Genomic DNA, 25,571 nt, shown 5'->3' with positions numbered 1-25,571 from the left:
AACATGGGCGAGTATTGACGAAGGCGCGATAGTGTCTTAAATATTATTATCGTTTCTTCCACGTTCGAAGATAAATCTGAAAAACAAACATGGGAAGTCTATATCACAAAATTTGAATACTTATTATTGGATCCAAAAGCAAATAAACGTGTGATAGCCACGTAATTTCATTACTTCCTCGTTTAGAAGCTGTCTAATGATCAGATGGGATTGTTTACGTATCTTCCCGCCAAACTCTGAGACCATCAACTATCAGAGACGTCCGTGAGCGGGCATCACGCAGAGATAACTTCACGGCGTTGCTTTCAGTTATTGACTTTTCTTTTTGTTTTCGGTATAGGAGGTGCGCCTCCCTGTTTTTAGAAATCAATTATCGATTTTCTATTTGACACCTTTCCAAGTCTAAGTCGCTGGATCGTTTGTATTTACAGTATGATCTGACCGGTGACAGCGAGGGTCCACGACTCTGTAAAAAACAAGCTTTTATATATTGCAGTCTGAAGGTAAAGACTACTCTTCATTGTTCAAAACTTTTCAATTTGATATTCCAGCTGATATCCGATATATGTGCCTTTTTTGCATAAATCACAACCACTACAATCATATTCTCATCTTGAGCAAGATCGTAGCTGTGAGATGTAGTCACAGAGATTTCATCTTGTTTATTTCATGCGTTCTTGATTAAGCTCTTTCTATCAGTACAAAGGGAGAAACTTACCCAAGATATGTAGGCCATGTCGAAGAGTGCACATTAGGGAAGAACATCACGGAATTCAGAACGTCGGACAATACTTTCAAAAGTTATGATTTTTGTTTGTGTGTGTGTGTGTGTGTGTGTGTGTGTGTGATATTATGTTAAATCAATGCAGAGAAAAAATAAAGAGAATTCCACATCTTCTCATTTTTTTTTTCTGGGTGACCTCCTTGAGTACTTGACTTACGTACGTCATTCAGAAGACAGAGGGGTATATCCCCCCCCCCCCCAAAGTTACTCCTATGGGAGGTGATACGTCACAAGCACAAGTCGAGGATATTTGAGGAACTCTCTTTTTAATAACTTTCTACGTTTTATTTGTCGTGGAACTGTGGCATTACGCCCATGCGTTAGCCATCGACGCGTGGTCAGTAGACGCCAATTTTCCGTAGTCAGGGGAACCTGTCATCGTCAAACGAACAGGAACAAACAGGTGATACCTGTGAGCGATGGTGCCTCGTTAGAGTTTGTTAAGAGAGTTACTTGACGCATTAGCTGAAAATAAAAAATAAAAAAACAACACCCAACAAATCTACCCGAGGTCAATTTGCTTTCATTAAGCCTTAAGGAATCGGGGTAAATGATCCTGCCCTGTTTTATGACCGAAGATTCATGTCTTTTTTTCTTCCCTTATAGCCTATCTATCCCTGATTTGATCCCTGATATGTTCATCTTATAACTCCCCTTTTGCTACGGTTGAGCATCGTAGGTATACTGATCTGTACAAAAGGATTTTATTATTCCGGTTCAACAATTGTGGTTGACATTGGTGCATGTGCATATTTTTGTAACATTTGTTTATATCTCAACTTATATGCCATGTAATTGATATTCAGATGCAACTAAAAGTAAAACACATGATAACCTTCTACATCTTTTTGGGGGGAGGGGCAAAACTTTCCCAAATTGTTTAGATTACACCCCTGGTATCTTTAGTGGTATTTCCCCTATAGGAAAAAGAGAGAAAAAGGATGTTTGAGGCAAAAAGCAATCGGTATTCCAAACCAGAATATCGCAAGAAGTGCAAGTACGTCCTGGGGCACTGACCAGAGAAATGGAACACACACTCACGTATTGTAAATGGACGTCTTCTCCACGCTGTGCTAGTTCACCCAAAGTTTATGTTTACATCATGAATCATTGGACCGCAAAACAAAAACACTGCCGTAACTCATTCTGAAAGGTAGGCGTGTCGGGAGGAGGGGACGCGCGATTAGAGCCTCGTCTGATTTGTCAAATCCTCGCACCACTTTTGACAACCCGCCAATCAGGTGACGGCAAACCCGGCGCTGACTGAAGATGTGAGAGACCACGGACGAGAGTGGAATAACGCGTGTGAAGAAAAGAGGGGGAAAATACGATATCTCAATATATATACAGTGACAATCACTCCAAATAAGCAGTGTATCCCATGATCAAACGAGCAACGCTGACACGACCAAGGGCTGAACTATCGTGAATTTTCGACTCCTAACAGCACCAGCAGTGAAGTTTTCATACATTGATACTGCCCAATTCATACGGTCTGGCGTGAGCCTTTGCAAAAGAAAGAAAAGACTACGATAAACATTCACGCGGGCTGACCCGAGCAACTGCAGTATAACTGTACCAACTTCCTTCTCTTGAGAGCAAAAACAGTCATCAATCATGAAATCGAGCACCGTGCCAGTCCTGTTGGTGATGCTGTCGTGCTTTAGCTTCAGCTTGGCAGTTCTCAACGTCGACCCTCTGCAAGGTAAGCCATTTTACTTTCTATATTCACATGGCAGTCAAAGGCACGACTTTCACGGGGAGTTAGTACTTAGTAGTGTAACCATGTTGGAGCTCCATGGTGTAATAAACATTTGGAGACAACGTTTTTGAACATTCAAGAGAGAGTCGATAAGTTTTGCGATAGGAGCTGTTTCCTTTTCCTACTTTTGTCCTTATCACGTGATTTATGGTTTGTATTGACAGCTTTTTCTGTGAATGCTAAATCATCTCCTCATCCACATGTTTGCCCTTTTTTGTTGTTGCAATCATAACAACGATCAAAATAGTCAAACGCACTAAAAAACGAGCAAGTGATTCACTGGCGAAACCAAGTTGAAGAGCGCAAAATTTAACTTTCGGTTTCTTGTCGCTGCTCGCTGTCATACAAAGTATCACACTAATTGGCCACCTAACACGTGGTAATGTGAAACACACAAAAAAAGGATTAATCACGAGATAACGGGACCATTTCCTCGAAAGATTCTCATATCTGTCTCACTTTGGAGCTTTCCTCATCTCATGCACAGTTGTTGCGTACACGTGTTCCTATGAGTCATGATGTTATGTAGAGGCAGCCTCGTTCCCACCTCCCTGATCATAACACGAACAGTTTGCTGGCTCGTCCCAGGCTCGCCCTCCCCTCTCCGAAGAGAGAAAAGTTGGTGGTGGGGGGAGGGGGAGTGGGTGATGACATTGAAAACTTATATCCCAGAAATTCTATATCTCAGGTAGTTGGTGAGTATAAACCTATGAGAATAAATACAAATAAAAGTTCATGTAGAGTCTGCCCTCAGAGCAGAAAATTATTCATAAAGATAAGCGCGATGTAACTTCACTTTCAATTATCGGCCTCCAGCTATCACAAACCAGGGAGGTGAAAGAGAGATCCACCCACTCCCCTCCCTGCACAAACCGTAAACAGGAGGTCTTGAAACCCATGGGAGCTGGAGGTCAAAATTGAGAGTTTCACCTTTCCTTGCAGAGTTGAGGTCAGAAATAATTTGTTTCGTCTTTGGTGTTTGTTTGTTGTTTTTTCAGTTGAAAGTATGTTTGTGCTCTCTAGGAAAAATGCCAGAGGGTCTTCCCGGTATTCCCAGAAATGCCACTTGGTCAGGCGTGTTCCGCGAAATGATTTAGCCATTTCTTTTCGTATACGTCGCTATGACGATTGTTGATAGGATCCCTTGCGAAAAATTTCGCAGCCAAAAAACAAACAAACAAACGCACAACAACAAACAAACAAACAAACAAAAACAAAGCAAAATAAATCAAGCACAATTTGCCATGGAGCAGTAGACTCAATTCAAATGTGTATGTGTGTTCGAATTCTCGTTTACTCGGCTGCGGCAAGACGAGTTTCTGACAACAGAGCCTGGGGGATTTTCCAGAAAGGAAAGAAGGGACATTTCGCTTTCCCTGCGTTTCTGTACTGAAAACTCAGATTATGTAGGCCTTACATGCACCTACTGTCGTCTTTTTTTCACAAGGAAACCCCTCAATTTGTGTTTTTATGTGCTAATAAGATTGTAATTTGACTTTTTTACATTCTTACAGCAGAAAAGTGAGCATACTATAGTAGTTGATTTCTACTGTTATATATAAATTCTCTCTCATCCCCCATAAAAAAAAAAAAAATCATGGAGTGTAGGGCCTAATATCATGCCATCTTCAACTCATTTTTTTTTCTTATGAAGGAAAGTTTTGATGAGTGATTTTTCCCCGTGTAGTCATATGATTATTGTGATCATTTGATAATCAAACCAAGTCTAATGATTGTGTGAAAGACAGAGCCAGAGCTTCACACTCTAATTACCTTGTCTCGCAAAAGAACGAACAAAAAAGTGAAGGCAAATCTCTAATTATTGCAGGAGAGAATGTAACACCATGGAGGTGGAAGGAGACCCACCTCCCTCCCTGTATGTACAGCCTTGCTTCTTGTGTAAATCCGCCACCTGTTAGCGTCACATTAGTTTGATTCTGATTGATTCTGATTTCCACGTTCCACGTCAGAAGAGGATTCTAGGAACCACTAGCGTATTCCCATTGTGACCTCTTCCCCTTGCCCCTCCCCCTTAACCCCCCCCCCCCCAAAAAAAAAGAACAAACAAAACAAAACAAAACCAGAATAAACAAACTAAAAAGAAAGCAAACAGATATGCGCATAGCAAACAAAAACCCACAACAAAATAACACGATACTCCTCTACCAATAATTGACAAATTCAAACGACCACCCTCCTCCCACGATCATGGTAGAGTCAGAAATAATTTACGTCATTCGCTCTACGCCCACCTGTGACCTCTAACCTTTAGCAGCTAGCAGGTGTGTTAATTGCTACAATGTCATCACGTGCTAACAAAATAATAGACATTCATCACTTTTGTAATTTCCCACTCCTTTCTGGCTGTTTATGTTGTCAAAAAGAATTACTCTTGTGCCAATCACTCATCGCTCCCCAACTTCTGTCCCAGATGTTAGTAGATACGACTAAAACTTCGAGGGACGCGACATTCCCCAATTGAATGTTGTGGATCATGGAGCTATTATCTGATATGTTTTCATGAATTGATATCAACATCACGTATCTGTAAGCAGCCAGGTGGAAGATGACCTTCATCTCTTCCCACCTCCGTGGTAGGAGGAATTGAGATTATCCTCATTCCTTTTTCTTTCATAGGGGGGACGTCCACGATCATTCCTCCACGGTTTTCTCATGATGTCAGAGAGAAGTATAGATGATATAAGTTATTCTGAGAATATCCATGTTCCACTCTGTATCACTTCGGCTGCTAGCCTGCTTACTTGACATGATAGGGACCATTGTATCACAATGTGGTATGAATCTCAAAAACATCAGGGACGTAGCTCCGTGAGAACAAGGACCTATTCAAGGAAAAATGCATGTTGACGTCTGTTGATTTATGATAAGCTGATCATTACTTGTGTGCCCCCCCCCCCCCCAAAAAAAAGAATAATCATATGAATTTGTCCCATATATTTATAATATTTTTTCAGCTATTTTCTTTAGGTTACTTGATCTACCCACAAAACCAGAAGATTCTGTCGCTGACATCATCTGTCAATCATTGCTACATTACTGATTTGATTAACAAAAGTCACTGAAACGCACCTTCCCCTGAACTGACCATAAATTTCATGCTACTAAACACGTCTTTTGCAGTGGTCAAGCCTATTGAAACATGCAAGTTATGGCCAGATTAGGGGAAGGTGTATTCCAATGTCTTCTTTAACCAAATTAGAAATGGAACTGTGATTGATAGATAATATTATCAAAGGAATCTTAGTATGGAAGATTTTTTTTTTCGGGGGGGGGGGGGGGAATCCAAGCAGAGAGGTGGAAGAGGCTCTCTTCCACCTCCCTGATCCAAGTGATCGGGGGAAAAGCAATGTAAACATTGTATACAATCATCTATGACACATATTTAGATATTTTATCGGCCACACAAGTTGCACACAAGTGGCTCTCAGGATATTAGAAATCAACACATGTAACGTGCTTGCATTGCACAGGTCCTTGAAAGAGCAGCGAGTATTACGGTAGTCAGAGATGAGCAGTTTCCATACCTGCACTCTATGACTAATGTTGCCAAAGCTGAGGTCTAACCACAGTGCCAGCATTACACACTTGAACTTTTACAAGGACTAATAGATTTTCGAATTGCCCCTTGCTGCCACCTCTCGTCATGTCAACCTCGGATATGGTCAGGTCTGGAAAAAGACTCCAACACACAGGTGTCGATTAGGCGCCTGCTAAGATGATGCATCATGGCAATACATGTAAAGGCCATTGTGTTTATCCAAGACAAGGCCCCGCATTGCGGGAGGTGGGGGTTCACAATGACCAGAGGAGGCCATTATTCATCTCGTGTTTTATACACCAATCGATTGATCCTTATTTCTTCTTCTTGATACAGCAAAGGAAGTAAATAAAGGGATTAGATATTGACGAGACGTGGGGTTTAAAGCGATCCAATCAAGACAGGTGGTGTGGAGCATTATAACAGAGTATTGCGATTCGACCCGACAGGGAAGCAACTAGAGATTGTAATTTGTCATCACTGACAAATTAAGGTGATCCGATTTTTTTTAAAATCAATGATTCAAGTCCTGATCGCAATAGGCATGGCCATGCAGGTTTCATCTGTGTTCAGAGACATTGGCCGTGTGATGTTTGGATTCTCATTTAGAAAAGGGAGTCATTCTGCCATCTTTGGTACCAAATCTGTATACACTATAACGAAGATACAGCAACAAGTACATATGACCTTTGACCCCACTTTGCACAACCTAGATGGCATCTGAGCAAAAAGTGGTTATTTTGTGAAATGATTCTTGTAACATGATCTTTGCGTGTGCAAAATATGGGAAAGATAAGACATGTATTCACCAAGATACAGGATGAAACATTTGTGACCTTTGACCCTAATTTACATACCCAAGATGTTGTCCGATCAAGTAGTTGTTATTTTATGAAATAATGTACGTGACATGAACTAAACATGTGCAAAATATGGGGGTGATAGGGGCTGTTTTTCTTGAGTTATTGCAAAGAAAGTTGCAGAAACATAGAAATAGCTCAATACATCGAAGATAAGCTTTAATTTCAACCAAGTATTGTAACATGATCCCGACATCATATGAAAAAACAAAGGGCACGAAACGATAGCGCAAAGTCTCAGTTACAACATATTAAAATCTGAGAAAAATTCACGGAAGGGTAAGTGAACTAGTGCTCGATAAAGACAATCATGTCAATTTTCACATCTAGAAAAATTCCCTCCCATAGAGATAACACGTCATAACGAAGAAACAGAAAGAAGTACACATGACCTTTTGACACCACTTTGCACAGACAAGATGGCATCTGAGCAAAGAGTGGTTATTTTGTGAAATGATTCTTGTAACATGATCTTTGCGTGTGCAAAATATGGGAAAGATAGGATATGTATTCACCAAGATACAGGATAAAACATTTATGACCTTTGACCCTAATTTACATACCCAAGATGGATTCTGATCAAGTAGTTGTTATTTTAAGAAATAATTTTCGTGACATGAAAGAAACATGTGCAAAATATGGTGGTGATAGGGTATGTTTTTCTTGAGTTATTGCACATAAAGTTGTAAAAAGAAAGAAATATTACAATACATCGAAGATAAGCTTTAATTTCAACCAAGTTTTTTTTCACGTGATCCCGACAACGTATGAAAAAACGAATGGCACACTTACGATAGCCCCACGTCTCAGCTACAACATATTAAAATCTTAGAGAAATTCACCGAAGCATAAGTGAGCTAGTGCTCGATAAAGATAGTCATGTCAATTTTCATTTCCATAAAAATTGCACTCCCATAGAGATTACACGTAAACTGGTCAAATTTGACAAGGTTACCTTCAATCCATTTTTTCGAGGTGATGTCGTCATCTAATCAAAATTGTGCGATGACATTAATGAAAGAGCATTTTATAAGCTACAACATATTGAAATTTACCTGAAAATTGGCAAAGGATAAGTGAGATACGCTCGAGCAAACTTGAAATTTGATGACGTCATTTTGAAAATTTACTTTTTGTACTTTATTAAGAAATTTGATATCTTTTAATCATTTTGTCAGCATAGCCAGCCCATGAAATGACATGTACAACTCATCAGCTTTCAGAATATGTCAAGAAAATGGGGGGTCACCGTCCATCCTGACGAGTTAAATCCGATTTAAAATTGGCGTTTTTTTGGCATAGTTGCACTGTGTATCCCCATTGACGCACGCGCGGAATTTGAACTTTGACGGGCCCGTATGACGTCATATTGAATCGGATCGACTTGAAACTTGGTATTAATATTTCTTGACATTTCGGACATCCGATCCGTGTGAAAAAATTGAAAATTTCTATTTCATATGAGCTGTGCGTGCGAATATGTGCGCGCGCGTACGCGTCCGTTCAATTTTTTCAATTTTTCAAAAAATGCTCCAAATGGTCTGAAACGTGTGCAAAAAAAGTTTTGAGCTCGATTTGAGCATACAAATATTTCAACGCGCGCGTACGCGCGCGTTTTGAGATAAAAATGAATTTTGAGAATATGAGTAAAATTCGCATAACTTGAAATATATGTGACGTAAATTTCATTGAAATATTCTATTCCATTAATGAGATATGCATGAAAATGTGTTTTCATATAATGACGTCATAGTGACGTCACGGTCGACTGATCACTATGATTTTACTTGCGCTGTCGTCTTTGCGACATGATACATATATGGTATAAGTTTGACATTGGGAGGCAAAGCACTTTCTGAGCTAACCTCTGCACAACTTTTGAGGAGAAATAAAGAAAGAAACAAAGAACTAGAGATTGTAATTTGTCATCACTGACAAATTAAGGTGATCCGATTTTTTTTTAATCAATGATTCGAGTCCTGATCGTAATAGGCATGACAATACAAGTTTCATCTGTGTTTAGAGACATTGGCCGTGTGAGGTTTGGATTCTCATTTAGAAAAGGGAGTCATATCTGCCATCTTTGGTACCAATTCTGTATACACTGAATAACGAAGATACAGCAACGAATACATATGACCTTTGACCCACCTTTACACTCCCAAGATGGCATCTGAGGAAAAAGTGGTTATTTTGTGAAATGATTCTTGCGACATCGTCTATATTCGTGTGCAAAATATGGCAAAGATAGGACAGGTATTCACCAAGATGCAAAATGCAAAGTCTTAGGTACAACATAAAATCTGGGAGAAATTCACCGAAGGGTAAGTGAGAGCTAGTGCTCGATAAAGAAAAGCATGTCGATTTTCACATTAAAAAAAATCCCTCCCATAGAGATAACACGTCATAACGAAAATACAGAAAGAAGTACATATGACCTTTGACCTCACTTTGCACACCCAAGATGGCGTCTGAGCAAAAAGTGGTTATTTTGTGAAATGATCCTTGTTACATGGTCTTTGTGTGTGCAAAATATGGGAAAGATAGGACATGTATTCACCAAGATACAGGATGACACATTTATGACCTTTGACCCTAATTTACATACCCAAGATGGTGTCTGATCAAGTAGTTGTTATTTTATGAAATAATGTACGTGACATGAACTAAACATGTGCAAAATATGGGATTGATAGCCATTGTTGTTGTTCATCTATTGCACAGAAAGTAGTAGAAAGAAAGAAAAATAAAGAAAAAAATATGTTATTTTATAGAAATTTGAAGGAGAAGCATAAAAAAATCAGAAAAAGATAAAGTTAGGAAGGGAGATTAAGACTAACTAAAGAAAAAGAAGAAAAAAAGTGTTTAAAAAAATGAAAAAAAAATATTGGCAGGGGTGAGCCTCGAACCAGGGACCTTAGGATTACGAGTCGGATGCGCTATGCAATGACCTATTTCATGCTCCATAGGCCCTGTGTATTAAGCAAAATGACGCTGCATCGAAGCCACGTGCCATTTTCAACCAAGTTTTTCGACGTGATGCCGACGTCGTATGAAAACATGAAGGGCACACTTACGATAGCCCAAAGTCTCAGCTACAACATACTAAAATCTGGGAAAAATTCACCGAAGCAAAAGTGAGCTAGTGCTCGAAAAAGAGAGTCATGTCAATTTTCACTGCCAGAAAAACTGCTCTCCCATAGAGATAACACGTAAACTGGTCAAATTCTACAAGGATACATTCAATCCATTTTTACGAGGCGATGACGTCATCCAATCAAAATGTTGTTTTTACATTAATGAAAGAACATTTCATAAGCTACAACATACTGAAATATGGGAGAAAATTGGCAGAGGATAAGTGAGATACGCTCGAGTAAACTTGTAATTTGATGACGTCATTTTGAAAATTTACTTTTTTTACTTTATTAAGAAATTTGATATCTTTTAATCATTTTGTCAGCATTGCCTACCCATGAAATGACATATACAACTCATCAGCTTTCAATATATGTAAAGAAAATGGGGGGTCACCGTCCATCCTGACGAGTAAAATCGGATTTAAAATTGGCAGTTTTTTGGCATAGTTGCACTGTATATCGCCATTGACGCGCGCGCGGAATTTCAACTTTGACGGCCCCGTATGACGTCATATTGAGTCGGATTGACTTGAAACGTGGTATAAATATTCCTTGACATTTCAGACATGCGATCAAAGTGAAAAAACTGGAAATTTCAATTGCATATGAGCTGTGCGTGCGTATATGCGCGCGCGCGTACGCGTCCGTCCGATTTTTTCAATTTTTCAAAAAATGCTCCAAATGGTCTGAAACGTGTGCAAAAAAATTTTGAGCTCGATTGGAGCATACAAATATTTCAACGCGCGCGTACGCGCACGTTTTAAGAGAAAATATGAATTTTGAGAACATGAGTAGAATGCGCATAACTTTAAATATATGTGACGTAAATTTCATTGAAAAATTCTATTTCATTAATGAGATATGATTGAGAATGTGTTTTCATATAATGACGTCATAGTGACGTCACGGTCGACTGATCACAATGATACATTAGATTTGCCGTCTTTGGGACATGATGCATACATGATATAATTTTGAAATTGACAGGCAGCGGACTTTCTGAGCTAACCTCTGCACAACTTTTGAGGAGAAACTAGAGATTGTAATTTGTCATTACTGACAAATTAAGGTGATCCGATTTTTTTTTTCATCAATGATTCGAGTCCTGATCGCAATAGGCATGACCATACAGGTTTCGTCTGTTGTTAAACACGTTGGCCGTGTGATGTTTGAATTCTCGTTTAGAAAAGGGAGTCATATCTGCCATCTTTGGTACCAAATTCCGTATACACTAGATAACGAAGATACAACAACAAATACATATGACCTTTGACCCACCTTTACACTCCCAAGATGGCATCTGAGGAAAAAGTGGTTATTTTGTGAAATGATTCTTGCGACATCGTCTATACGTGTGCAAAATATGGGAAAGATAGGACAGGTATTCGCCAAGATACAAGATGAAACATTTATGACCTTTGACCCTAATTTACATACCAAAGATGTTGTCCGATCAAGTAGTTGTTATTTTATGAAATAATGTACGTGACATGAACTAAACATGTGCAGAATATGGAGGTGATAGGGCGTGTTTTTCTTGAGTTATTGCAAAGAAAGTTGCAGAAAGAAAGAAATATCTCAATACATAGAAGATAAGCTTTAATTTCAACCAAGTTTTTTATCGTGATCCCGACATCGTATGAAAAAACAAAATCAAATTTAACGATAGCGCAAAGTCTCAGCTACAACATATTAAAATCTGGGAGAAATTCACCGAAGGGTAAGTGAGCTAGTGCTCGATAAAGACAATCATGTCAATTTTCACATTTAAAAAAAATTCCCTCCCATAGAGATAACACGTCATAACGAGGATACAAAAAGAAGTACATATGACATTTGACCTCAATTTGCACAGACAAGATGGCATCTGAGTAAAAAGTGGTTATTTTGTGAAATGATCCTTGTAACATGGTCTTTGCGTTTGCAAAATGTGGGAAAGATAGGACATGTATTCACTAAGATACAGGATGAAACACTTATGACCTTTGACCCTAATTTACATACCCAAGATGGTGTCCGATCAAGTAGTTGTTATTTTATGAAATAATGTACGTGACATGAACTAAACATGTGCAAAACATGGAAGTAATACGGCGTGTTTTTCTTGAGTTATTGCAAAGAAAGTTGCAGAAAGAAAGAAATATCTCAATACATCGAAGATAAGCCTGAATTTCAACCAAAATTTTTGACGTGATCCCGATATCGTATGAAAAAACGAAGGGCACACTTACGGTAGCGTAAAGTCTCAGCTACAACATATCAAAATCTGGGAGAAATTTACCGAAGGGTAAGTGAGCTAGTGCTCGATAAAGATAGTCATGTCAATTTTCATTTCCAGAAAAACTGCACTCCCATAGAGATAACACGTAAACTGGTCAAATTTGACAAGGTTACTTTCAATCCATTTTTACGAGGTTATACCATTATCCAATCAAAATTTTGTAATTTTATGTTTGAAAGAACATTAAAAAAGCTACAACATACTGAAATCTGGGTGAAAATTGACAAAGGACTAGTGAGATACGCTCGAATGAACTTGAAATTTGATGACGTCATTTTGAAAATTTACTTTTTTTACTTTAGTAAGAAATTTGCTATCTTTTAATCATTTTGTCAGCATTGCCACCCCATGAAATGACATGTACAACTCATCAGCTTTCAAAATATGTACAGAAAATGGGGGGTCACCGTCCATCCTGACGAGTAAAATCGAATTTAAAATTAGCAGTTTTTTGGCATAGTTGCACTGTATATCGCCATTGACGCGCGCGCGGAATTTCAACTTTGACGGGCCCGCATGACGTCATATTGAGTCGCATTGATTTGAAACTTGGTATAAATATTCCTTAACATTTCAGACATCCGATCAAAGTGAAAAAACTGGAAATTTCAATTGCACATGAGTTATGCGTGCGTATATGCGCGCGCGCGTACGCGTCCGTCCATTTTTTTCAATTTTTCAAAAAATGCTCCAAATGGTCTGAAACGTGTGCAAAAAAATTTTGAACTCCATTGGAGCATACAAATATTTCAACGCGCGCGTGCGCGCACGTTTTACGATATAAATGAATTTTGAGAATATGAGTAGAATGCACTTGACTTGAAATATATGTGACGTGAATTTCATTGAAAAATTCCATTCCATTAATGAGATATGATTGAGAATGTGTTTTCATATAATGACGTCATAGTGACGTCACGGTCGACTGATCACTATGATTTTACTAGATTTCTCGTCTTTGGGACATGATACATACATGGTATAAGTTTGAACTTGATAGGCATAGCACTTTCTGAGCTAACCTCTGCACAACTTTTGGGGAGAAATAAAGAAAAAAAAGAAGAAAGAATCCGTACAGATACAGAAGGTGATCCGAGAGGATACTCGGATCACCTAATAAAGAAGAAGAAGAAGAAAAACAAAGAATCCGTACAGATACAGAAGGTGATCCGAGAGGATACTCGGATCACCTAACTAGAGATTGTAATTTGTCATTACTGACAAATTAAGGTGATCCGATTTTTTTAATGAATTATTCGAGTCCTGATTGCAATAGGCATGACCATACAGGTTTCATATGTGTTTAGAGACATTGGCCGTGTGATGTTTGGATTCTCATTTAGAAAAGGGAGTCATATCTGCCATCTGTGGTACCAAATTCTGTATACACTAGATAACAAAGATACAGCAACAAATACATATGACCTTTGACCCACTTTTACACTCCCAAGATGGCATCTGAGGAAAAAGTGTTTATTTTGTGAAATGATTTTTGCGACATCGTCTATACGTGTGCAAAATATGGGAAAGATAGTACAGGTATTCACCAAGATGCAGGATGAAACATATATGACCTTTCACCCTTATTTACATACCCAAGATGGCGTCTGATTAAGAAGTCGTTATTTTATGAAATAATGTAGGTGACATGAACTAAACATGTGCAAAATATGGTGGTGATAGAGCATGTTTTACTTGTGGTTTTGCAAAGAAAGTTGTGCAAAGAAAGAAAAATTTCAATACATCGTTGATGAGCTTTAATTTCAACCAAGTATTTTGACGTGATACCGACATCGTGTGAAAAAACAAAGGGCACTTATATGATAGCACAAAGTCTCAGCTACAACATATCAAAATCTAGGAGAAATTCACGGAAGCATAAGTAAGATAGTGCATGATAAAGATAGTCATGTCAATTTTCACATCTAGAAAAACTCCCTCCTATAGAGATAACACGTAATAGCGAAGATTGAGAAAGAAGTACATATGACCTTTGACCCCACTTTGCACACCCAAGATGGCATCTGAGCAATTAGTAGTTATTTTGTGAAATGATTCTTGTAACATGGTCTTTGCGTGTGCAAAATATGGGAAAGATAGGACATGTATTCACCAAGATACAGGATGAAACATTTATGACCTTTGACCCTAATTTACATACCCAAGATGGTGTCCGATCAAGTAGTTGTTATTTTATGAAATAATGTACGTGACATGTACTAGACATGTGCAAAATATGGCATTGATAGCCATTGTTGTTGTTCATCTATTGCACAGAAAGTAGTAGAAAGAAAGAAAAATAAAGAAAAAATTATGTTATTTTATAGAAATTTGAAGGAGAAGCATAAAAAAATCAGAAAAAGATAAAATAAGGAAAGGGAGATTAAGATTAACTAAAGAAAAAGAAGAAAAAAAGTGTTTAAAAAAATTTAAAAAAATATTGGCAGGAGTGAGCCTCGAACCAGGGACCTTAGGATTACGAGTCGGATGCGCTACGCAATGACCTATTTCATTCTCCATAGGCCCTGTGTATTAAGCAAAATGACGCTGCATCGAAGCCTCGTGCCATTTTCAACCAAGTTTTTCGAATTGATGCCGACATCGTATGAAAAAATGAAGGGCACACTTACGATAGCCCAAAGTCTCAGCTACAACATACTAAAATCTGGGAGAAATTCACCGAAGCATAAGTGAGCTAGTGCTCGAAAAAGAGAGTCATGTCAATTTTCACTGCCAGAAAAACTGCTCTCCCATAGAGATAACACGTAAACTGGTCAAATTTGACAATATTACTTTCAATCCATTTTTATGAGGTGATGCCGTCCTCCAATCAAAATGTTGTAATTATATTAATGAAAGATCATTAAATAAGCTACAACATACTGAAATTTAAGTGTAAATTGGCAAAGGATTAGTGAGATACGCTCGAGTGAACTTGAAATTTGATGACGTCATTTTGAAAATTTACTTTTTTTACTTTATTAAGAAATTTGATATCTTTTAATCATTTTGCCAGCATCGCCAACCCATGAAATAACATATCCAACTCATCAACTTTCAGAATATGTCAAGAAAATGGGAGGTTACCGTCCATCCTGACGAGTAAAATCGGATTTAAAATTGGCGTTTTTCTGGCATCGTTGCACTGTATATCGCCATTGACGCGCGCGCGGAATTTCAACTTTGACGGGCCCGTATGACGTCATATTGAGTTGGATTGACTTGAAACTTGGTAGAAATATTCCTTGACATTTTAGGCATCTGATGAATGTAAAAAAGACGGGAAATTTTAATTGCATATGAGCTGTGTGTGCGAATATGTGCGCGCGCGTACGCGTCCGTCCAATTTTTTCAATTTTTCAAAAAATGCTCGAAATGGTCTGAAACGTGTGCAAAAAAAATTTGAGGTCGATTTGAGCATACAAATATTTCAACGCGCGCGTACGCGCACGTTTTAAGAGAAAATATGAATTTTGAGAATATGAGTAAAATGCGCATAACTTGAAATGTATGTGACGTAAATTCTATTGCAAAATTCCATTCCATTAATGAGATATGAATGAAAATGTGTTTTCATATAATGACGTCATAGTGACGTCACGGTCAACTGATCACTATGATTTTACTTGATCTGCCGTCTTTGGGACATGATACATATATGGTATAAGTTTGACATTGAAAGGCGACGCACTTTCTGAGCTAACCGCTGCACAAATTTTGGTTAGAAATAAAGAAGAATAAAAAGAAGAACAAAGAATCAGTACAGATACAGAAGGTGATCCGAGAGGATACTCGGATCACCTAAAGAAGAAAGATTCAGTACAGATACAGAAGGTGATCCGAGAGGATACTCGGATCACCTAATAAGGCCACTTTCTCCTTAGGACTTGTTTTTGTTGTGAAGTGGCAAGGGCTGAGAAAACGAGTTCCAGGGACCATGGACCCTACCGGTCAATGCAGGGACGTTGCAACAGCTCGGCACGTCTAACAACTCTCTCTTGGAACATCCATCGCAAGACGGTGTAGCACACTATACATGCTGATTTTGATTCCATTGCCCCGGGAACCATTGCGTGGGGAGGACGCAATGTGATCTGTGAGACCACGTGCTCTCCTTTCAGGTCACGGTTTCCAGTCATATGACACTATAACGATAGTGCCCCGAAGCGAGCCAATTAATCTTTTCACTTTTCGTTATGTTTTGTTTTTTCAAATTGGAAGTCCTAGGGTAACGTTCTTTTCAGTGTTAAATTATCTTCAAGGTGGATAATCCGCAATGAACCCAAATTCTCAGAAAGCACAACAGGGCTTACAAATTTGCACAAGCCTTTAGGATAGCATTTGCCATGTTTAACCGGGAATGCTATAAATAAAGAATCCACGCAGATATCAATCATGTAGTGAAATATCATCGAATTTACCACATTTAAATGCCATTAGAGACACTAGTAGTAGTACGCCTTCCAGAAGCCGGGGGATGGGTGTTTTCAAATGATTATGGGTCTTTATTATAGCATAATATGTTCCAAGAGATCTGTGCAGTTTTTAATATACATAGTAGGAGAGATCTCGGGGTATGACAGCCTTCAACAATGTAACCCCTGAAATAGTGCTTACAAGCCAATTCCCTACCAAAGTAAATTCGACAATGTATATAGCACAATTTAGAAAAAAAAAGTTCAATGCATTACTCCGTTCAACTACACAAGACGGGAAAAAGATACTTAGAGACAGAATAGAAAAACACATGTTCTGAGAGGGCATATCTACACCATTTTAACTTATCTTAACTACCATTAAGCAGGGACCAACTACTAACTAGACTGATAAAGGTCAGTGGGAGGGAAATGTTCGAATTCATCCAATCTCAAAATGTCCGGTCCCGCGAGTGCTGTTCAAAGTACATGAAACACTTTAAAAAGAGAGAGTATTTATAGTTCCAAGTACGTTCTGTATCTTATGTAGAAGATGGTCATGATAGAATGGAAAAAAGTCTAAACGATATCTGTCGACACTTCCGAGGCTGTCAAGTGCTTAAAATGATAAGGTAGGATTGGTCTCACAGTATTTCCTGTTTAGCAGTGAATGACAATTAACAATATATGTCATCTCCATTGAAAGCCGTGTTTAAAATGATTTTAAACACTGACTCATATCCCAATTATCTGCTCTTCTAGCTGCTTGGGTCGAGTTCATGATGATGGTTTGATAACTTCTTGGTTTGCACAAGGAGTTAAGAACTCCGCACAGGACCTGTACGTCGTCCAGCTCCACCTCCCTGGTTCCCTCCTATGTATATCCAGGGAGGTGAGAATTCCCACCTCTCTGGTAGTGGTATATCAAGCTCGGTATCTTGTGATGACATGTGACCAATCAAACACCAAACCTGGAAAGGTGCTGGAGAAAACGTTAACGGCATGTTAGAGATGTGATTATATCAGATGGATCAAGCTGTCCTCTTCGAGGCGTCCTGCTCGTTGTTGACCCCGCTCCTGATTCAAGGTCAATGGAAGAGGTGAGGGGGTCAGGGCGCTGCACCCTGGGAAAAACAGGGGCAATCCACGCGGCCTGCCTGCCAGCTCCGGAGATGTTTTCGAAAAAATATCCACCAAACAACAGGATCTACCGTTTATCCCATCGTGGGCTCTATACATCCGACTGCTTTTCGCATCAGGCTGTTGCGATGCCGCTAATGGAGCAACAGTTCTGTTGAAACATCCGGGGATATTTCTTGCTCATTAAATAGCCTAAAATAGACCTTTACACTGGATCTGCTCGGATAGGAAAGTATGTCGCAGTTAACAGGTGTGTTTTCCAAACACATGAGAACAATATATTCCGTAACTTCAAGTGGGCGAAGCGAGAAACCTCCAAAACGAAGGGATCAATAGGCGGTGACAGCTTATCAACAGAACATTATTATATTTTCGCGTCACATTTGTCAGACATTATACCCACGACGGAGGCCTATACAGGACAAGAGCCCTTGTTTTCTATACAGATCCATAATACATTGTACTTGAATTGAGTGATATTCGTAAGGAGGAAGATTACAAGAGAGAGAGAGAGAAAGAGAGAGAGAATTAAGAGAAATTCCGAGACTCCCTACCCCTCCCCCTCCCCCAAGACATACTCCAATCTATAGACTGGCGCGTAACTACAACCAGGGATGTGTTAGAGAGACTTGCTCCAACCATGGACTCGATGGAGCTACAATGTTTAGGACATTTGTTTCATTTCATTTCATGTCGTTGTCATTTCATTTTTAACTCATTTGATTACAACCTTTAAATACACAGATAATAACACAACAATACAATGAAAAACAAACTTTAAACAGTAATACAATTTTGTGAATTTCAAGACAAATTCCGACATGAATAATACCGTACATGTAGAATGTAGGGCCTACATGTAACTCCATGTTCCCACCATGGACCGTAGGTCCATGTTCCAACTATGGAGCTACAACATTATCTCCATGATATATGGAAGAACTCGGCAGGGCTCCAAACGTGATTATCACAAGCTTGGCATTTGTGACTATCTGTGGTATTTTGATGATCATGTGATTAAATTTGTCGTGTCAAACAGGTTGAAGATAGGAGGAGTGCTCGTAAATAACCTGTTGAGAATAATAGGGCTCCCAGTAGAGGCAAAAAAGCAATGTGATACTTGATGCCTCCGGTATCTACCATACGGGAGGGGACCATGTACGTCGACCATCATAATATTTAAATACCGGGTAATCATTATGTATAGCAATAGAATGTCAGCAGTGGTATTGCACCAATCTCGAACAAACCCATGAACCATTGGATGAGTTACCTTCATTACCTCCGTGATGTATGTTTTCTTAATCTATGAGGTATACAGTGGTCTCCCGTTATAACGAAGTCCTCGGGACCAGCAGTTTTCTTCGAAATTTCGTGATAACCAAACAAATAAACAGTAAAAAAAAAAAAACATACAGCCAACAATGTTGCGGCCTGCATTTTTACGTCATTGTAATCGGAATTTCGTGAAATAACCGTGTTCGTTTTAAATAATATAAAGGGAGTGCACTGTTCTATGTTGATGACTAGAAACGGATTGCTTCCACATATTCAGTCCATCACCACCCTGCTTGAAGTAGGCCTACATGAACGTTGGATATTGGAAAGATTGAAGGCTTTTCAACGATTTGAGAATTATCGCCTTTTTCATATATATTTTTTAGCCAATCTGATCAAGGAGGTAGTACTGCTTGTAAGCGATCTCGCCTAGTACTTCCTTTGGTTTGATCTCACTGATATACGCATAAACGTCGCTCACACACATATTATATGACATAATGTTACATGACAATTTTCGTGTATGTACATGCATATATACATGAATGTGTTCATGTGTATGTACATGAAGAGAGATAAGAGAAAATACTGTGGATTCGACAACAGCAAGAAGGAGACAGAAAGCGCCCGTCATTCTTTTCTTTTCTAGGTCAAAGGTCGGCTCGCGTCACCAGGTACGCTGGTGCCCCCCTCCTACTCTCAATCGCGGATGAAATTGATGATAATCCATTGGTAATGGGTAAATGGAGCGGCTAACTGGGCCGAGAAACTTGGTGGCAAGAAACTGAATGAGGGGAAGAGGAAGAGGAGCCACTCCCATGCAGAGCCGAAATGCCAATCGCTGTTGGGCCCGCTATCATTTTGATTAATCGAATCAGGCAAATATGTGAGATCTTCTCCAAATGTTAAGATTAAAACTACGAGTATTATCGTTTTGGAACCCTGGGGTGGAAGAAAGATGATAATATTGTTAATAAGGATGATAAAACATTCTCTCGTTTCAAAGCAAGCGATGTGTTTATTCACAAAAGACTTCAATCATGAAGAAAATGTGCGGAATTTCCCAGAGGTCATCATGTTGAACCTGATTTGGGGGGGGGGGGGCTAGGGAAAGGAGGCACTTGCAGGGCTGACATGTTTACTTTGGAAGTTTCAGTGAAAATGCAACGTAACGCTCTTTTTGCGTCACGTACGTGCAAATATTATTTTCTCTGAAGTGTGAAAAAGGACTGCAAAAGAGGAGGAACGGGGCACAGAGGAAAACCAGTAAGGATGCGTTCATTTTTAACTTTTTGGAAACATAATCAAGCTTTTGAAACACGTTTCGTATTTTTCTAAATATTGAATAAAATGAATAGAAATATTCAAAAAATATAAAAAGTACCTTCGTGAGCGGCACTTTAGATTAGTGTATCAAAACGCTGATATCGCCTTCTCAAATTGAGCATAAACGCACCACTACACTACACACATACAGGACTTGAACAGGTGTACAATGGCCAAAAATAAAAGCATTACCCTTCGTAGACCTCTCTGTCGTTACCTTGCTCTTAAACCTAAAAAGTTCAAACCAACCGGATAGATGGAGTTTCACACGAATATCGGTCACAATCACAAATGCAAATTAGATGACGTAATGATTTCATATGTCCATAGGTAGGCTATATTCTCCTATCTTTTCTGGACATGAATTCCATTTCAGTTGTTATGACGTACCACAAGCATTACATTCAAACGAGCGGGGTTGCAGTTGCCAGTTTATTGACTTTACATTGTTAATTTTTACATTGGTTAAATTCAGACGGTGATCCTTAACTTTGAGGATAAGCTCGTAATTAAGTTTGGGGCGCCGTGTGTCGAATGGTCTCTTTCGTCACGAAATCAGTAATTTTGGCAACGAAAGAGAACACACGACACTTGGCGCCCCATACATACATACTAACTCATCCTCGTAGTTAGCTGAGCCTCGAAGGATTACAAACCCTCTGTACGTCAGTAATGTGTGTCTATACTATGTCAAAAATACAATGCTCAATAGGAAAAGAATGGTGTGATTAATGAATGACATTTCAGTAGAGACACTCAAGAAAGAATGCGTGTATACTCGTATACTTCGCTCTGATAGTAGAGACTAATAATGCATCTGTTGTAATTTTGTGGACGCACCCTATTTGGAATGAGATCGGAAATCCTCTTCCATAAAACGAACATCCGCAGGGTGTTTCAACTGCTACAGGAAGCGGAAAGGAGTCTACAGTTGGTTTATACGACAGCTTGCCCCGACTGTCGTTTGAAATAATACGTGTCTAGGTCGTGTAATTCTGCCTCTTACACAATCTGTTGAGGTGACGTCTAATAAACATTTTTTTTCTCTTCATCTATAGTTTGTCCGTTCGTTTACTCATACAGCATAAAAACACGTAATATCTGTAATGATTCAAAGCTGTGTCTTTTTATTATGAATCTGTATCATCCTTCGCTTTTAGTTCTCAAAGACATGATATTTTTTTTTAATATGGACCGTATTTTGATAATGCTTTGTGAAAAAGTGCTAACCTATTGGAAGAGTGCGTTTATATTGCTAATTGTTGTGCTCAGTCTTACGTCTCCGGAGTAGCATCTTCAGAGTATACACTGGTGTACCGGAGGGCTTCGCCTCCGCCACCATTACCCCAAGCAATGCTGGTATGCGCAATGGGGTATCACATACCGCCTTGATAGAACCCGTCACTGTAGCTTTAAGGGACATCTCGGGCAAAACACTATCCCGACGATGTTAGCACCGACCAGGCTTCGAATCCTTTATTTCAAAGTCTTGAATCTTTTCCCCTTTACCATAGTGCTTTTTATGCAGAGGACAGTGCTCCCTGGTTTCAATTTCAGTATAGAAACAATGAACCTGACGTCAACACTGAATTACAACTAAAAATATCACTAATATTGTTTAGGCAAATCATTATGCATAGGTACCTATGCAATTATGTGTTAAGTCTCGGTACTAACCTTTCTTTTGGTGACCCGAAATTCATTTCTTTTGGCACATCCCCCGGGCCACCACGCTACGAACCTTATATATATATATACATATATAAGATTATGATTATTATGTATGTGTAAAATATTTCAAAACAAACACAAAGTCACGCAGGGAATATTAAAAAAAGCACGAATGAGTTCGACTGGAACAGGGCGAAATAATTGGGGAAACACTATCATTGATAAAGATCATCTTAGGTATCATGTCCCTATATATTTTATGAATAACATACATAGAAACAGATCATTTGTCAAGAATAAGGGCGAGAGTAAAAGATGTCATTACTTCTGTAAGTATAGTCTAGTATGGCAAAATAAAGTGGTAATTCTTTCATTAATGTCTTCCAGAATTTCTGATGAGGGAGAGGATGAGGGCTGAGGAGTCGCAGCAGAGGGTGCAGCTGTTGCCGGAGAGCAACGAACAAACTCACGCGGCTGCTGAGACATCAAACTTCATGTCTGGGAGCGGAGAGGGTCCAGAGAACGCCCTCAACAGTCTACCATTCTCCGACCGGAGGCCGACACCGCCCACCAAATCTCCAAGCAGCAGCATCAGTGAAATGTTCTCCACGCAGCGTCCACGACTTCCAGAAACGCGCAACACGTGCTGCGTGCTCGGCGCCAAGGCCGGCAGAAATGGCCACCTCTGCAACCCGGAGCACTACCGGCGCCAGATGCTCATGAGGTACGTTAATTAGCAGAAGAGATTCAGTTTGGTTGCTAAGTTGCAATCGGCCGCATAATCCACGGCCCAGGACTTCCGAGGAACCTACCTTAGTACCATACATGTTGGACAAACATCATATTTTGTCCAGGCGTGATATTGCGTGGTAGCCTGGTATTTGAAGATCTAAACTTTCGCTGTTGCATATTGTGTTCGTCGTTCTGACAATAAGCTGTGCTAGAACTTTGAGATTCAAAATGCTCGTGTCACTGAGTTGCACAGTTTTTGAGGGTTTTTTTTATCTTCTGTTACATTCTGGAAAGAAGAGAACTCTCCGTCTTAAACTATGAATTCCGAAGGACTCGAGATAAGGCCTAAAAAAGCGCAGCAACAATTTTGCAATTTGCTTTGCAGTTATTGCTGAGTGAGTGAATGTTGGTCTGTTTTGAATGATTCACTCTCGTTGCGTCTCCTTTTGCAGGCATGATCTGAACAGGCCGGGCAACTTCAAAGTCTCTAGAGTTGATCCTCAGCGTTACGTGGATATTCGGCAGTACAGCAAGTGCGTCTCAGGTGCCCTTCCGCGGTTGGCCGATGAGTTTCAGCGCTGCTGCAAGCAGGCCTACGTCGAAACCCTGGACTTCGACTCCAGCGAGCAGCCATTTATGCTCGAGCTCCCGTTGGGATTGGACGGCCCCTCAAAGCCGAGGAAACCTTCGCGATCACACCACAAGACGCACGTGAAAGTGTAAATTGAGTCGCCATCTCATGTCCCTTGAACAGACGTGTTCACCGATTACACGAGTGTGAATGTATACTGGTGTGAATGTGGTCGGGATTTGGTGTGAAGTGTGTGAGAGCGGTTCAGACTGATGTAAAGCGTGTCTGCACTGGCATGAAGTGTAACTCGGACTGGGTCCGATTACCAAAAAAAAAAAAAAAAAAAAAAACGACTCTGACGACCATTGTGCTGGTCAGAAGATGATCCAACAGATTACGAGTATAAATGATTATGATTAAGTTCTAATTATACAGATAATAAGATTTTTTTTATTTATGAGTTTTTGGAGATTATAGTGGTGTGGGTTTCTTATGTACGACGTAGATTGTTTCTCGGATGAATTTGGGCCTGAGAAAGAACTGTAGCAAATCAGCGTTTCCACCAATATGTTCTGTCCTTCGTCAGGATGAGCACGCTGTTGGCAATAGGGTACAGCACTACCCCCCCCCCCCCCCCCCCCCCCCGTCACCCCGGTCAAAAAAAAAAAAAAAAAAAAATCCCTCACACACACTTCCCCTATTGAGGGTTGCTTGTTACAATAAGGGGTCACAAACAAGGCAGAATCCACACCATGAAAGAGTGGTACCTGATTGACTTATCCTATATAGTAATATGGCTAATCGGCCATTCCAAGTCCAAACCTCTCTTCCTGTGTGTCGGATGCGTCCCCAGTGAACCTGAGCGATATACCCAGTCTCCTGTGTTATCAAGTATGGGAGTGCCAGATACTACTATTTTGGTATACAACTGAGCTGGAGGTCGTTGTCTTGGGGGTTAAAGTCAGGGTGAATCTCCAGACTCTTTCTGATTCTTTGTGTATGCCGATGTATAGAATGTCACAAGACAACCCCCTTACAAAAGAATGAAAGAAAGAAAGATGATATGATAATGATGGTAATAGTGATATGATTATTGTGAATTCATATTGCGTACCTGCTCATGAGTGTATAGTGTAATCAAAATAAAAGAAAAGCGAACAAACTGACAATTAACATAAATCAGTTCTTAACTGATAATTCCCTGTTGTTTTTATCTTTCTTTTTGAAGCTCGTTCATTTTTGCCGAGTTATCCAAATTCTCAGGCTCAGGTATTTCGTAATGATTTTTGTTAATGTTGTGTTTTCTAGTCTATTTGTATGAGTAGCAAAGTGCGCTTAGGAACGTCAGTATGAAGCGCCATATAAATGCAATTATTATTGTTATTATTAATGTTCAGCCAATGACGAATTGTCTTGATCCTCTCGTTTGATTTAAACTAAGTCACGATGACGTATGCGTTTTATATTCACAAGTATGACTAAATGGCTTGTAGTGTGTAATGGTGTCGGAGTAATTCGTTGTTATGAAATTTAGAGTATGTTTATACATTGTATGTGAGTATACAAAGTTGCCTCTCTGAGTACAAATCGATGAGCTGTGATCTGAGATGAAGATTTCTCTTTGGGCGGAGGAGGAGGACCAAGAGAAAATAAGATTAAATGTTAATCATCTAAAGGCATGGAATAAGTTTTGGTTGAATTGGCCGGCTTCAGGTTTTCAATGTTTGTTTGTTTTTTCTTGTTTTTTGTGAGATAATGGGAAATGTCTTATGAAATCATATGAAAGTGCATACAATTCTAAGAGGAATTCAAGGTTTCTTTGATGAAATTTGGTTTTGAAGTGGCTGAGATATCCAAAACAAAGCAATACTAATAAGAGGTGGGACCCACCCTTTAGTAGGATCGCTTTGTTTTACTGTGGTTTTGAACGTCTCGGCCATTTCGAAACCGACTTTCATCATGTAAACTTTTAATTCCTCTTGAATTTGTATACTCTTTGTTATTTCACAAGTGGTTTCTAGTTATCTTGCAAAAAGTTGAAAACTGAATCCC

At 39.3% G+C, this 25,571-nt stretch overlaps 1 protein-coding gene across 1 annotated transcript; it reads left to right on the top strand.

The window, feature by feature from the left end:
- The first annotated feature begins 2,145 nt into the window (after positions 1–2,145).
- On the top strand, positions 2,146–24,160 carry LOC139722750 (uncharacterized). Its single transcript, XM_071634032.1, has 3 exons — positions 2,146–2,489; positions 22,604–22,940; positions 23,401–24,160. The coding sequence occupies exons 1-3, from the start codon at positions 2,402–2,404 to the stop codon at positions 23,669–23,671; spliced, it is 696 nt and encodes a 231-aa protein (XP_071490133.1). The 5' UTR covers positions 2,146–2,401; the 3' UTR covers positions 23,672–24,160.
- Positions 24,161–25,571: the final 1,411 nt, after the last annotated feature.

The sequence above is a fragment of the Diadema antillarum genome, unplaced genomic scaffold, assembly GCF_040938485.1.
Source record: "Diadema antillarum isolate AM-2024a unplaced genomic scaffold, OU_Dant_1.0 scf00000170, whole genome shotgun sequence".
In the NCBI taxonomy this organism is placed as follows: domain Eukaryota; kingdom Metazoa; phylum Echinodermata; class Echinoidea; order Diadematoida; family Diadematidae; genus Diadema; species Diadema antillarum.
This window is presented reverse-complemented; position numbering and strand designations above follow the sequence as displayed.